A 13,592-nucleotide genomic window follows, 5' to 3' on the forward strand; every position below is an offset into this window, starting at 1 on the left:
AACAACTCTACTGGGAATCTCCTCTGGTACTTTATTAGGAAATTAGGAAAAAGGCAAACCAAAACAAAACTGGACTATAAGCTATATTTGTGCCCCAGGAGATAACACAGGCAGAAGTGACCTTCACAGTGTGAGAGGAGAGGTCATTATATATTGAAATACAGCATGCCTAACATTTTGTTCTAACAGCCTTGCCTTTTTTTTTTTTCCTGGACGGAGGTCTTGTTTACAGGCACTATCAACAATCGTGGCATCACTTCCATTGTGATATTCTCGGTCCTACTGGCCTGGCCCCTAGTTTTCCTGTATGGAATCATATCTGTCAGTCATGTTCACTTTCCACAGTTAGGAAGTGATTAGGGCTAGGCCCACGTACTATGATTTCAGAGCCCTAGATGATTTTCTTTATCAGACTGGAATTCTTTGTAGCTGTTCACTTCTCACTGCAATAGAGTAGCCACTGTTTCTGGGCTGTGTTTAATCTTGTTTCCACTGAAGGATTCTGACACATTCTTCATTTCTCTCAATCAGGGTTCCCAAATTTGAGCCATGCTCATACTAACTTCACGACCTTTGCCCCCATATTCCATATGGAGGCTTAAATAAATTAAAAAATATATTTAAAGGAAATGCTGTAATAAATGGCAACGACAGATGGATGAATGTGTAAAATAAATATAATGAAATTGGAAGAAAACTGTCAGATTCTGACTAGGCGTGTGGTCTAGAAGGGCCTGAGTATGAGATCTGAGCTGTTTTTGTTACAAAAGGCAAGTGTTTTGAGATTGAAGACACATTAGCATCAAAAAGACACTTTTCTTGGGATGAAAGAAATTGGAAAGGACCTTTCTCGCTGTGTAATTCCATGGTCATTGAATGTGGAGTCTGTGTGTCTCCACTTGAGATCATCCTGTATGCCACACTTTGAGAAACTTTGCTCACGATTTACCATCTTTGCCAAAGGAAGTTTGTCATGCTACCCCAATCTCCAAAGGCCTTGATTCCCATCGAGAGCCTTTTTGAGTAATTCTTTCTTTTCCGAGTACTTCCTTACTTCTCCCATTAAAAAGTAGAAATTGTGCTGATATTTCACATTTTCTCCCCTTTTTTTCAACTAGATTAAGTTATTTGAAAACAAACATTGTGCGTTTCTTTACATTTCTAGTGAATGCCATTAATTTAACTCATGCTTGGTATAAATATTCAGGGAAGCCTGCTTCATTCCTGTTTTTGTTTTTTTGTAAAGGTAGATTACAGTCAGAAGTGACCAGAAAAAGCACCATGGTCAATTCATTAATCATTTAACCCATTGACAAATAGTTACTGGGTTCTTTCTCTGGGTCTGGAATTGTGCCTGGTTAAAGAATGAAGAGGTGAACTAAACAGACATGGTTTATGCCTTCATGGAATTCAGACTCTGGCGTGGGGTGTGGGGAACAGACCACTCAAGAGGTGGCTCCATTGCAAGGTTCTAATTTTAGAATTAGTTTGCTTCTGTGATTGTTGAGTGGCTCACAGAAACTTGGCACAGAGAACCCTAGCGAGAGGCGTGTGGGCCCTGGAGTTTCAAACCCCAGATCTGCAGCTCATCAACATCTTGACTCTAGGCGAGTTACCTCACTCCTTGTCCCTGTTTCTTTATTTAAATAAAAAGAGATAAAATAAAGGTACAGTTATCAGTGTGATGATATGATGAATTCTCTGTCTTTTCTCTTCCCTCCTTTTTTTTTTTTTAAAGAGGCAGAGACACAATCTCATTTTTTCAGATTTTCAGATTTTCAAATTCCCTGCCTGGCACACTAGGAAATGAAAACACATTGATCCTTAATCCAGTATTAGAAAGCAGATGTCCGTGTTAATGGGAATATCATTGTGGATGGCGCTTAAAGATGGCAAATTCATGCAACTTCCAAATTGTCTGTTTAAATTAATAAATGATGTGAGCATTCGGAGTTACTCCAAAACATTTCTGTGTTCAGAGTCTAAGGGCTATGATATATTATTGATGTACCTCAAGCATGTTGAGTAGTGCCTGGGAAGTAGTAGGTGCTCAATAAATATTTGTTGAATGAATGAGTTTTAATAAAAATCTTTCTATTTTTCTATCTTTTACTCATGATTTTGTCCATATCTTTTAAAAATGAGCCAGCATTGTTTGATATGAGGAGCTTAATAAGCTTGAATGGGAGTGGTGGTGATTCTCTGCAGCTCCATCACCAGCCTCATCTGTAATAGCTGGCAGGTAATAAATACTTGGTAAATGTCAAAGTGAGAATTAGGTAGTTTTGTTAGGCACTATTTTTTATTTTTAAAGAACATATAGCTTAATTTTTCAAGCAAAGATTTCATTTTTATGTTACTGCAGAGCAGTATTACTTGAAATTACAGAGGCTATTAATTTAAAATATTGGTTATTTTAACATTTTACTATCAACATAAATATACGCTTTGATTATAGGACTCCCTAGCGTGTAAATTAGATTCAGAATGCTAATATGTATCAAGTTTATGATGATTGATTAGATTTAATCAACAGACAGGAAGGATTTCTGTGCAAATATTATTTTTCTCATTTCAAATCCTATTTGCTCAGCATAACAGAAACAGGATGTCATTAATATAAGAGTGAGTATTGAGATGCTTTAGAAGTTTGGGAAACTTGATTATGGACATAAATTTAACCTATGGTGATCTTCTGAACACAGAGAGGTTTGATTTGTTATACTTTTGCTTATTTAAATACATTATTTCCTGCTTGACTTCTGAGTATGTTTATATACTCAGAAAATACAAATTAAAAACATAACTGACGCATCGAGTCAGAGCTGAAGGTTCCCTGGGCTAGCAATTTTGTCTGTAGCTAAGACAGTCATTGAAAAAGCATTGGAAGTTGTCCACTATCAGAAGAAGTTTCAGATCGCCATCAACATCTTAGTTTTTAGTTCTTCGCTGTGAATGAATATGTTATTCACAGGTATCTCTAGACCTTTCCTGAGCTTACATTTATTTTCATACTGCATAACCTCTTCAAATACCATGTTTCAAAAGCATTTTCATTTTTGTCTCCTAATAATAAATTTTATTTGTCCTACAACTTGAAGTTCTTTGAGACTCTAAGGGCTGACTTTTCATGCGCTCTGAAAGTGTCTTTTTCCTTGCATAACATTGATTGAGTGCTGTTTTTTTGCAGGTACTGTGCTAGGTACTTTTCATACCTAACCTCATTTAATCACATAACCTATTAAATAGGTAATATAAATATCTCCATTTTACAGATGCAGATCTTGAGACTCAGAAATGAAATGAGTTGCTCAAGGTAAAGCTACGAGGTGAACACAGTGCATGGGGTATGTGTGTGTCTACAGTACACCACCACACTATGCTGTCTCCAGTTGAAAAATGGTGCTAAGTTTACGTTTGTAAGAGAGACTTATCAGTTGTTTACTTATTTATGAAATAGTGGACCTCTCAGAGGTTTTCTGCTCACAGGCCAAAGTCACTGCCCTGGATTCTTAGCACATGTTGTACAAATGAGAGCTTTCACACCTGACACACTTTCGTACCACCTTCCACCATAGCACTGTGATTTTCCATGAGAAACAGTCTGTCTGTACCTTCAGCTCAGTTTTCGGAATATACAAATATGGGATTTACATGAATGGGATGGAAAGTCTAACTGACAGAGTACCCTTCTTCTTTATTTTCATCCTTTTCCAGTACCCCCTTGGACCATAAAGGATTAGGTGGTTCTTTGAGCCGCTGATGCCTTGGTGTCTCAGAGAGGGAAGCTGGGGAAGGATGGATTCACCTGCCTTGTAGCCAGGACCTCAGCTAAGGTGGTCTGTGGAGGCCACTTCTAATAGCTGAATATTGTGTTGCTTTAAAATACGTTAATATCTTGACTCTTGATTGGAAGAAGAACGAAACTGATGTCTTTGTTGATGACGATGGGGTTGAATTCTCCTGCTTATGTCCTGGACACTGTTAGGAGGATGGCAGACACACCCTATGTGCTTATTTGCTCTTCAGCCTTTAATTACTTTAAAAAAAGAGTTACTACAGTAAAAGACAAGTCCACATTTTTCTTTTTAAATAAGTGAAAAGTCCTGGAGGCGAAGATTTCACTTCTTATAAAGTCGTAGTGTGAGTAACTTTGTGCCCCCGCCATGGCAACAGCCTTATCTTTTCCTATTTATTTACCTAGATAAGGAAAGCAATTGCATTTTTACTAAATTTCTCATTTGAGGAAATGCCATCAAAGTGGCATAATCTCAAATCAGTGTTTCCCTCCTCAAGTTCGTGTTGTCTCACAAACTTGGCTTATTTTGTAGATTGTGGTCTGCTTATTGAAAACACCCCGCTGCCATTTATAGAGAACAAAGAGACAGCTCCTGAATCGCCTTTAATGCAGAGCAAGTATTTGTTTTGAAGTGAACTCTAACAGATAATATCAGAGAGCTCAAGGGAAGGAACTAATCTCTCGTATTGATTATTTATGAAAGACCAAGCTATTATTTCATCTATTTCTCCCTTCATTAATTGCTTAAAAATTTGCTTTGACAGCATTTGAGATGTCTCTTTGTAGATTATATCTGTATTCTCAGGACAGAGTTTTCTAAACAGTTTTTAAAAAAAACATTATTTTTTTCTTCTGGATATTTGTATAAGCATCTAACATTTCTTTCATAATGTTGACATGAGCCTAGATTAAGTTTACCTGGGGTCATCTTGGTCTTGTCTGCATTTTCCTTTTCAACCTTAAAGGGCTTCTTTGTGAGCCAGGTACAATGAGCCGTCTTTCAGAAGGTGCTGTACCATCATTGTTACAGGGAGATCTGTTCCTGGTAGTAGAAAAAAAAAAAAAAAAGAAGAAACAGGATGAAAGAGGTAAACGTTATTGAGTGGTACTGAACACTTACTTCTTCAGGTAAGTAGTCATTAAAAATTTCCCTCAGTCATGCTGTGAGAGGTTCAAATTAGAACTGCTGGGCTGCCAGTTCCTTGTAACTTTGTATCCTAATACTTTATCCGTAAAAGTGAGTTGTGTTCAGCAACTAAAAGCTTCCAAACGAAAAGTATACAATTGTGAGTCCCACTTATACCTATTGACTTCCTAATTAATTAAATGCTGTCATCAAATTATATTTCATAGCTCCTTCATTGCCTGATCTTTTTCATTTTGTCACTCATCCATCCATTCTTCCATCCATTTATCCATCCCTCCATCCACCCACCCATCCATCCATCCATCTAGCAAAAATTTATTGAGCACTTACTTTATCCCAGGCACTGGGAATGAAATAAATACAAAGAAACAACCCTGCCCTCAAGGATGAAAGACAAACAAATAAAATGATTAGAAGTTGGAGTAAGTGCTATAAAAGAAAGAAAAAACATTTACTGGGAGAGTAAATAGCAGAAGTGGGTGTTCCTGCTTTAGGTAGGATAGGGAGCAGGGGAAGCCCTCCCTAGGGAAGAAACAGAAAACCTGTGAGACCTCATCTGAAAGGTGAGAAGGAGCCCCCCTGGGAAGGAGCCCCTGGACCAGCCATTGTGTCCTTCCTCCTCCCTCTTACCATGGGCCTGTGTACGTGAGTTTGGGGTTTCTCTGGGGTGAGCGCCGGAGAAGCAGAGCCTCTTGCATCTTCCTGTTCATCTTCCCCACAGCACTTGAGAGATGTCTCGCAAATGCTGGGTGCATCAATACATGTTTGAGTAGAAGGGCCTTTCGGTGGCATCTTTTTCCAGAGCGTGAACACGTTGGCATGTGGGGAAAAGAGGGGATATGTTTGTTACTCTGGAGAGTAGTTTGTGAGTTTTGTAATCACTTTCATGATACTCGTGAATCAAGGCTTTCACTCAACGTTCAAAGCATATCCATTGAAACTCCAAATGAACACTTTAATATATCGAACTATTCAAGTAAAGACTTCTTTATTCAACAAATAAAGGGAACTTACATTCTTGGGTGTTTTTCTGTCACTCTTGGAGAGATAATTTACATAGAATATATTATATATAATTATGTATATTATGTTGTATAATAGTGGCTCCCAGGCTTTACTTCACATTAGTCCTTTATGAGAATTGTTTTAAAAATATGGAATTCAAAACCATGCCTTTGGAGAGTCTCAATCATTTGTTTGGGGAAAGATTCTTGACATTTGTATTTTTAAATGCTCCTGAGTTGATTTTAAGGAGATGGAGGAGTGGGGAGAAATGTCCCCAGGTGCTTCTGATAAGGATACAGGTTTGGGAACCATTGGCTGGGATCACAATAAAACCTGATGGGTAGGTGCTTCCTAAATTGTATGTAGGGGCGTAGTTCATGGGTCAGCATAGTCCTTGGCATGTATTAAGTCCTCAAATGTTAACTATTGTGGGGGTGGTGAATAGAAATAGTTTGCTGACAAGAGCAATAACTATCAGAAGGAAAGATGTAAGAAAATGATGTGCTTTGGGGGCAATAAAACATCTGATACCCAAATGAAACAAGAAGGATTCTGACTGTGATAAAACAGTGGTTCTACTTTTCTTCAGCTGAGTTTTGGACAGGATAACAAGTCAAACCTCTTATCTCTTCTCTGACATGTTCAACATAGTGATTGAATTTTTCCTTCAAAAAAGATTGAGGCCCTTGGGGGCTTCCCTGGTGGCACAGTGGTTGAGAGTCCGCCTGCCGATGCAGGGGACGCGGGTTCGTGCCCCGGTCCAGGAAGATCTCGCATGCCGCGGAGTGGCTCGGCCCGTGAGCCATGGCCGCAGAGCCTGCGTGTCCGGAGCCTGTGCTCAGCAATGGGAGAGGCCACAACAGTGAGAGGCCTGCGTACTGCAAAAAAAAAAAAAAAAAAAAAAGATTGAGGCCCAAATTTAGCCAAAAAAAAAAAAAGAAAAAGAAAAAGTTGGCTGTCACTTGGATGTTTGATAGTTTTAAGTTCCATTTTAGTTAAGGTTGTCTTTGAAAAAGCTCAGTAAGAATTCTGATGACTCTAGTTGATTTGCTGGAATTTGGGGCAAGGAGTAGTAATTAAGATTTGAATTGTATTGGAGTACAGGTAATATTTTTATTCTGCATTCAGCGTTTCGTGTTAAAAAATAGTATCTGTCTTTTTCCTCTGCTACCAATTCTTAGTTTGTATTTAAATTTAGGGTTTTGGTGTATATATGCATTTATGTATATATGTGTGTGTTTATACATGTGCATTTATATATGTATATGCACTTAGGATACATATCTGAATAGTACAAATGTGAACAAGAGAGTTGCTTCCACATTATAGATTAATCCATTTTAAACATATGAACATCAACCACAGACTATTTTTTTTATTTAACATCTTTATTGGAGTGTAATTGCTTTACAATGGTGTGTTAGTTTCTGCTTTATAACAAAGTGAATAAAGTTATACATATACATATGTTCCCGTATCTCTTCCCTCTTGCGTCTCGCTCCCTCCCACCCTCCCTATCCCACCCCTCTAGGTGGTCACAAAGCACCGAGCTGATCTCCCTGTGCTATGTGGCTGCTTCCCACTAGCTATCTGTTTTACATTTGGTAGTGTATATATGTCCATGCCACTCTTTCACTTCGTCCCAGCTTACCCTTCCCCCTCCCTGTGTCCTCAAGTCCATGCTCTACGTCTGCGTCTTTATTCCTGAACCATGGGCTATTTATTCTACTAGGTTATAGGGATACAATAGTAAACCAAACAGATATGGTTCCTGCCCCTCAGAAGACATTTGTTGAATGATTGCATGACTACTTGAGGGGCAGTATCGTGGAAATGTATGTAATGTTTTATGAATTTTGTAGATGGTGTCAGATGTGTAAGTCAACCTTTATTCCATTTGTCCGTGGGTATTTCATTGCTGTGTTCAGGGAGATCCCCCAAGAACATTAGCATAATATAGATATTTCTGAAGTACCATGAATAAGTTGAACACGTGCCCCTTAAAGGTAATTTTACTTGGACACTTATGTAAATGGTCAACGGTTAGCCTCCTTGGGGTGCTAGATTGTCCAGGACAAAATGTCAGGCGATGTCATTGGCGGGACACGCCAGGGGAGCATTTGCCACCACATTCTGTCCCTGCTGGAATGGCTGGAATTGATTCCATTGGTTTCGTGATCACCGTTTGAGAGCCCACGGAGGGTACAGATTTTCCCTGTGTGTAAACATGTAATAAATCAGGGTTTCAGTTGTAAAACTTCCCCAGGTGCATTGTAACTTAATGCAGCTTCAAATAGTGTCCAAGATGGGAGAGAGTCCAGCTTGGTCTTTTAAAAAAATCATCCCTTTAAGGTCCTGATATGGTAATTTCCTTCCCTCTCTGTTTTCTTTGATCTTCCAGTTTCTTTATGTTTTTTTTTTTTCACTCTGTTGCATTTCCATTGGTTCTGTAGATTGGTCAGTGTGCATCCAGAAGAGACAGTTCCAACTACAATCATAATTGTAAGAGCTATTTTTTAATTGAGAGCTTACTGTGTGTCAGACTGTGCCATACACGTTACATATATTGTTTCCTTCAGTTTTAACAATAACCTACAGGATAGCCATTTATCATTTCCCCTTTCTCAAGTGAAGAGACTGGGACATGGAAAGTTTAGTAAATTTGCACAAGGTCACAGAATGAGTAAGTGGTGGGATTTGAACCTGGTTGACACCAGAACCTGTGTTCTTCTTCTTTTTTTAAAAAAATTAATTAATTAATTTATGGCTGTGTTGGGTCTTCGTTGCTGCGTGCAGGCTTTCTGTAGTTGTGGTGAGCGGGGGCTACTCTACGTTCCGGTGCACAGGCTTCCCATTGCAATTGGCTTCTCTTGTAGTGGAGCATGGGCTCTAGGCGCGTGGGCTTCGGTAGTTGTGGCTCGCAGGTTCTAGAGCACAGGCTCAGTAGTTGTGGCGCATGGGCTTAGTTGCTCTGCGACATGTGGGATCTTCCTGGACCGGGGCTTGAACCCGTGTCCCCTGCATTGGCAGGCAGATTCTTAACCACTGCGCCGCCAGGGAAGTCCAGAACCTGTGTTCTTGATTTTTATGCCAAACTGTGCTAGAGGCAGGAGAAGTGAGGTGTGGAGTAGGTTAGTAAGGGGAATAGTGTAGCATCTTAGTCATCTGTTAACCCTAGTACCCAGCACAATGCCAAGTGTGTAGAAACTCCTCAGTAACTATTGTTAATGAATGCAATCATTTGCATCAGGGACCTGGATTCCCCACCCCACCCCCATTCCTTCTATTTATTGGTCTTTAGCTTTACCAGTAATCTACCCACTTTAATCCACTTCTCTCCACTCTTGTCCCTTCTCCCCTCCCCCTCCCCCATAAAGTATCATCACCTCCTACTCGGACTATTGCAGTAGCCAATCTTGCTCCTTCTCTAGGTGGTTCTTGATGTAGCAGCCGCCAGAGGGACCTTTCTAAAAACTCAGATCTGAGCCCATCACTTCCCTGCTTACAACCTCTCAATGGTTTCCTGTTCATCTTGGAACAAAATCAGTGACCCTTCTCTGGTCTCCCAGATCCTGATGGTCTGGTCCTAGCCACTGCTTTAGTCTCACGGACGCCATGATTTCCCTTACTCTCTGTCCTCCAGCCACAAAGAATCTTCCTTCTAACTCCCCACTTCAGGATCCTTGCACATGTCATCACCACTGCTCAGAAGGCTCTTCTCCCGTGCCCCCCTCCACACCCGTAACCCATGACTGCTACCCCCACTCCCTTCTATGCCCAGAGGCCCCTGCCTAAGGGAAACCTTTTCTGACCCTTACATTTTAAGCTTTCCCAGCTCCTTGTAGCATGTACCATATTTCATTATATATTTGGGTGATTATTTAATATGTGTCCCACTAGACTGTAAACTCCAAGAGTTTGCACAGTGCCTGGGACATAGTAGGTGTTCCATAAATATTTATTCAACAAAAGAAAAAATGAAAAATGAACAAAGAATAAAAAGAGCCAGAAATAGCTTGTTGGATACTCCTGGCTGGATATTTGCTATTATTAAAGGGAAATTAAAGAAAGATAATTTCATTACATTATGAAATTCAAGTTGGATTATGGCTTATAGAGACTGCATTGTTTTCCAACTATGTACTTTGCAGACAAACTCTTAGGCACAGAGAGGTGAAGTAACTTGCCCAGGGTACACAGCTAGTCCGTGTCAGATGTCTTTGTTCTGACCTCTGCATTGTGTGTAGGGAGAAACAGACATATTTTCATAAGTGGGCAGGACATCTTTGGTGTGCTGAGTCTGTAGGAGCTGCATCAGTGTTTGATAATATTGACGTCATGTCACAATTTTAAAGCATCTTTTGAGAGCATGTATTATTATTTCGGCACGTTCAGAATTTAATTAGATGACAATCTAAGAATACACAAATGTATGGCCTAAAGATGTCCTAAAAGATAGTGCCCACAGTTGAAGCAGCTTGTGTTTGACTTCCACCAGGACTGGGCAAGGGTAGCTCTCCATATATTCTTGGGGTCTGAGGGTAAGGAATGTTGTCCAGATCTCTAGCTTGTCAGCAGGAGAGCATGTTCAGTAATCAAGCTCCAGTTCCAAAAATGCCTGTGCGTGGATACAAAGCAGCTAGAGGTGTGTGATGAGCTGATGCCAGAGGTCTCCCCAGTTGAGAAGGGGCACAAGCTGTCCCACAACCCTCCTGGATTCTGTGGGTCTTTTAAGTGTTAGAAATTCACCGGTACATGGAATTACCTCAGGTTTCACGTTCTCTGTAACGCACAGCCACTGCAAGCCTCCACCGGTACCTGTGCTCGGGAGGGCTAAGTAAGCATCCCAAGGTGTCACCTGGCTGCTGGGTTGGATTTCTGGTGGTGCCTGTGTCCTGGCGAAGCCCCTGTTGCAGGGTGAGGCAGCATTTTTGTCCTGCAGGTACAGTAGGTACTGGATTAAACAGGTCTGCTGTTTCAGACAGACACCAGGCACCGTTGTAGCACGAGCTGTGTTTGGATTGGAGTTTCCAGGGCCTTATCAGGAGCCACCCCTAGTGACACAGCCAGTGCCAGAACTAACTTTGACTTTCACTCTTCACCAAGGGCTTGCAGAACACCTTAAAGGAAAAAAGATGGAGGCGCTTAGAGTTCAGATGTTCATGCCTTGTTCCTTTGAAAGCTTATATCTGTAAGTGAAGTTTTATTCTGGAAATAATCCTGTGACCACTTGACAGGAGTTTTATTTTCTGGTTTTATTTTTTTGTTTTTGTTTTTTAAGGGGAGGACAGAGAAAGGGGAGGTACTATTCGGAGTTAAAAATACTGGAACTGTTACTCTGTGACTGTGGCTTTAATCGGCTTCAGCTGTAACCTCTAGTAGGTGGCTATGACAAGGATAAGGACTAATTTGTGGGGGGAGGCAGGCTTGAAATGCTAGCCCATTAGCTCTGCCTTCTCTTTTGAAATGGAATGTTGGTCTTAAATTAATCATGCCAAAAAATGACTGCTTGAAAAATCTGAGTGAGAACAGAGCTTGATATATGATTACTAGGTAGACTGCAGCCCAGCTTTGTGATGAATAAAAAAGGGTTTTCTTCAGGAAAACGAGCGTGTTTAGTGACATTTGTCAAAATTGCCCCATTGCAAACACTTTGGATTTTTTGCTTTCTCCCTCCCCCGCCCCCCCCCAACTGTGGAGTAGTAACGGTTGCATTAATAAACATTTAATTTGCATTTCTGCATATTGATTTTTTTTTTTCTCTTTGAGAGGAAAACAAAACATCCAAAATCAGAATCATCTGTGTCTGGCATAGAACTGGAGAACAAGCTTGAAATTGGCACTTTCAAAGAAATACTAAAATGGAGAAACACTAAATGGATCATAGCTCTCCCCTCCCACTCCCCCATTTCCTTCAACATTTACTTTCAATGTTAGGTGATAAGATTTGAAAACAATACTAAAAGCTGTGTCCCTAAGTGAATAAGCATTCAAGCAAATCAACTTAAGCAAAAGCCACCTCTGGAGCTTAATAATTATTTACTGAACGTTCCTGGGTCATGAGAGAGGTTCTGATTAAGTCAGAAAAGCATTATGTTCAGCAGCTTGTGAAGGTGTGTTTAAAGATGGCAAGAATAATGGAAAAATACTAAATGTAGCAGAACTATTTTGAGAATTTGATTCTGAAAAAAGTAAAATTCCCATAAATGTAATTGTGGTAAAAGTTCCTAATGTTCAGTAGGTAAATCTTTAAAAGGTTTTACAGTAGCTTTTAAAATTATTTTTCATTTGCTAGTTTTGCTGTATTGTTTGCTTTTATAGATGTTTTTCATTGTATGTCATTAAAACAGTTTACTCATTTCTCTAAAATGATAGAACATTTTCTGAACAGAGTGTACATAATTGTGTATTTAAAATGTCATCCTGTTAGAAATGTTATAATTTTCTGCTTTGTAAATCAGATACTAGTTAGGGAGGTGTTGGCTATTCTTTGTGATTCATACCCCACAACAATGTCCCCTGAAACTTACCAATTTTTGAAATATTATTTTTAAGCAAATTAGTGGATATCATGATTGGATAAAACCATGCCATTCAGCTTAAGGACAGAAGTGGTGTCATCCTTGAATTTACACCCAAATTAATTCTTAATTTCAACTACTTTTTGCTTAATTGATTTTGAATTTTTTTTTTCTGGTTAACTAAAATACTGGCTACAGGAACATGCTTCCTTTATGAACTGGCAGAATGAAATTCTTAGCACACATCTTTGACACAACTTGTTCACTGAGCTGTTGCCCATTAACTTCTTTGTGCCTGCTCTTTTGGAGGGCACACACTGTGAATTAATTGTTTCTTTTGTATTTTCCTCTAGGAAAGCAAAGAAACACCATAGCAGAAGGCAACATTGTAAGAGATTTGGCTTCCTAGGAAATAACTTGTCCGTTTTCACTAGTTTCAAGTTACTAGGAGCCTCAGAGGGTACCAATCCAGGAATTGGAGTACAGCACAGAAGAATCCATTGCCTATTACTTATTGTCTGCAGGGTGTGCTGGCCACTGCTCTAAGAATCTTACTTGCATCAATACATTCAGTTCTCATACTTGCTCTATGACAAAGGTACTTTTTCCTACCTCCATTTTGTAGATGACAAAATTAAGGTTTGGGCAGGTGAAAGATCCTGCCCATGTCATATAGCTGAGAAACGACAGAGCTGGGATTTCAGCAGAGGTATTCTGGGCCCATGTCTTGTGCCTTTCTCTGTTCCGTTCTGTGGATTCTCATTTCAGATACTGAATGAATTGATGTTTCTTCCTCTGCCTTTTAATTGAGTGTGCTTCTCCGATTTCTGGATTATCCAAACTGTAACTCCTTTGAGCTTTTGAGTGGCTATGATTAGTCCAGTGCCACAGTATTTGTCTGTCAAATGGATTTCCTTATATCCAATTCAATGTTGATTATAAGGTGACTATTCGGGGGGAGATGAAAACTCTGCTGAGTATATACAATGATTATATGATCTATTCTGACTTGAGAACTCTTAAAATGTGGAAGGAAAGTTTGTCTTAGAATTAAGGTAATGCAGTAGGTCTCTAGAACTGAGCTTTTAGGAAAAAATGTGTTCTCTGCCACTGGATGACT

General features: G+C 39.7%; 1 protein-coding gene across 3 annotated transcripts in view; it reads left to right on the forward strand.

The window, feature by feature from the left end:
* MITF (melanocyte inducing transcription factor) overlaps nt 1-13,592 on the forward strand; it is a 222,569-nt gene that overhangs the window by 115,061 nt on the left and 93,916 nt on the right. The window contains exon 1 of one of the 3 annotated variants that reach the window (XM_007447651.1): nt 11,036-11,142. The exons of the other annotated variants lie outside the window; for them this stretch is intronic. Within the exon in view, the coding sequence (XP_007447713.1) occupies nt 11,087-11,142 (56 nt within the window). The 5' untranslated portion in view covers nt 11,036-11,086. Of the gene's footprint in view, nt 1-11,035; nt 11,143-13,592 lie in introns of those variants that run through there. 3 annotated transcript variants of the gene reach the window in all.

This window comes from Lipotes vexillifer, unplaced genomic scaffold, assembly GCF_000442215.2.
Source record: "Lipotes vexillifer unplaced genomic scaffold, Lipotes_vexillifer_v1.1 scaffold1008, whole genome shotgun sequence".
Classification (NCBI taxonomy): domain Eukaryota; kingdom Metazoa; phylum Chordata; class Mammalia; order Artiodactyla; family Lipotidae; genus Lipotes; species Lipotes vexillifer.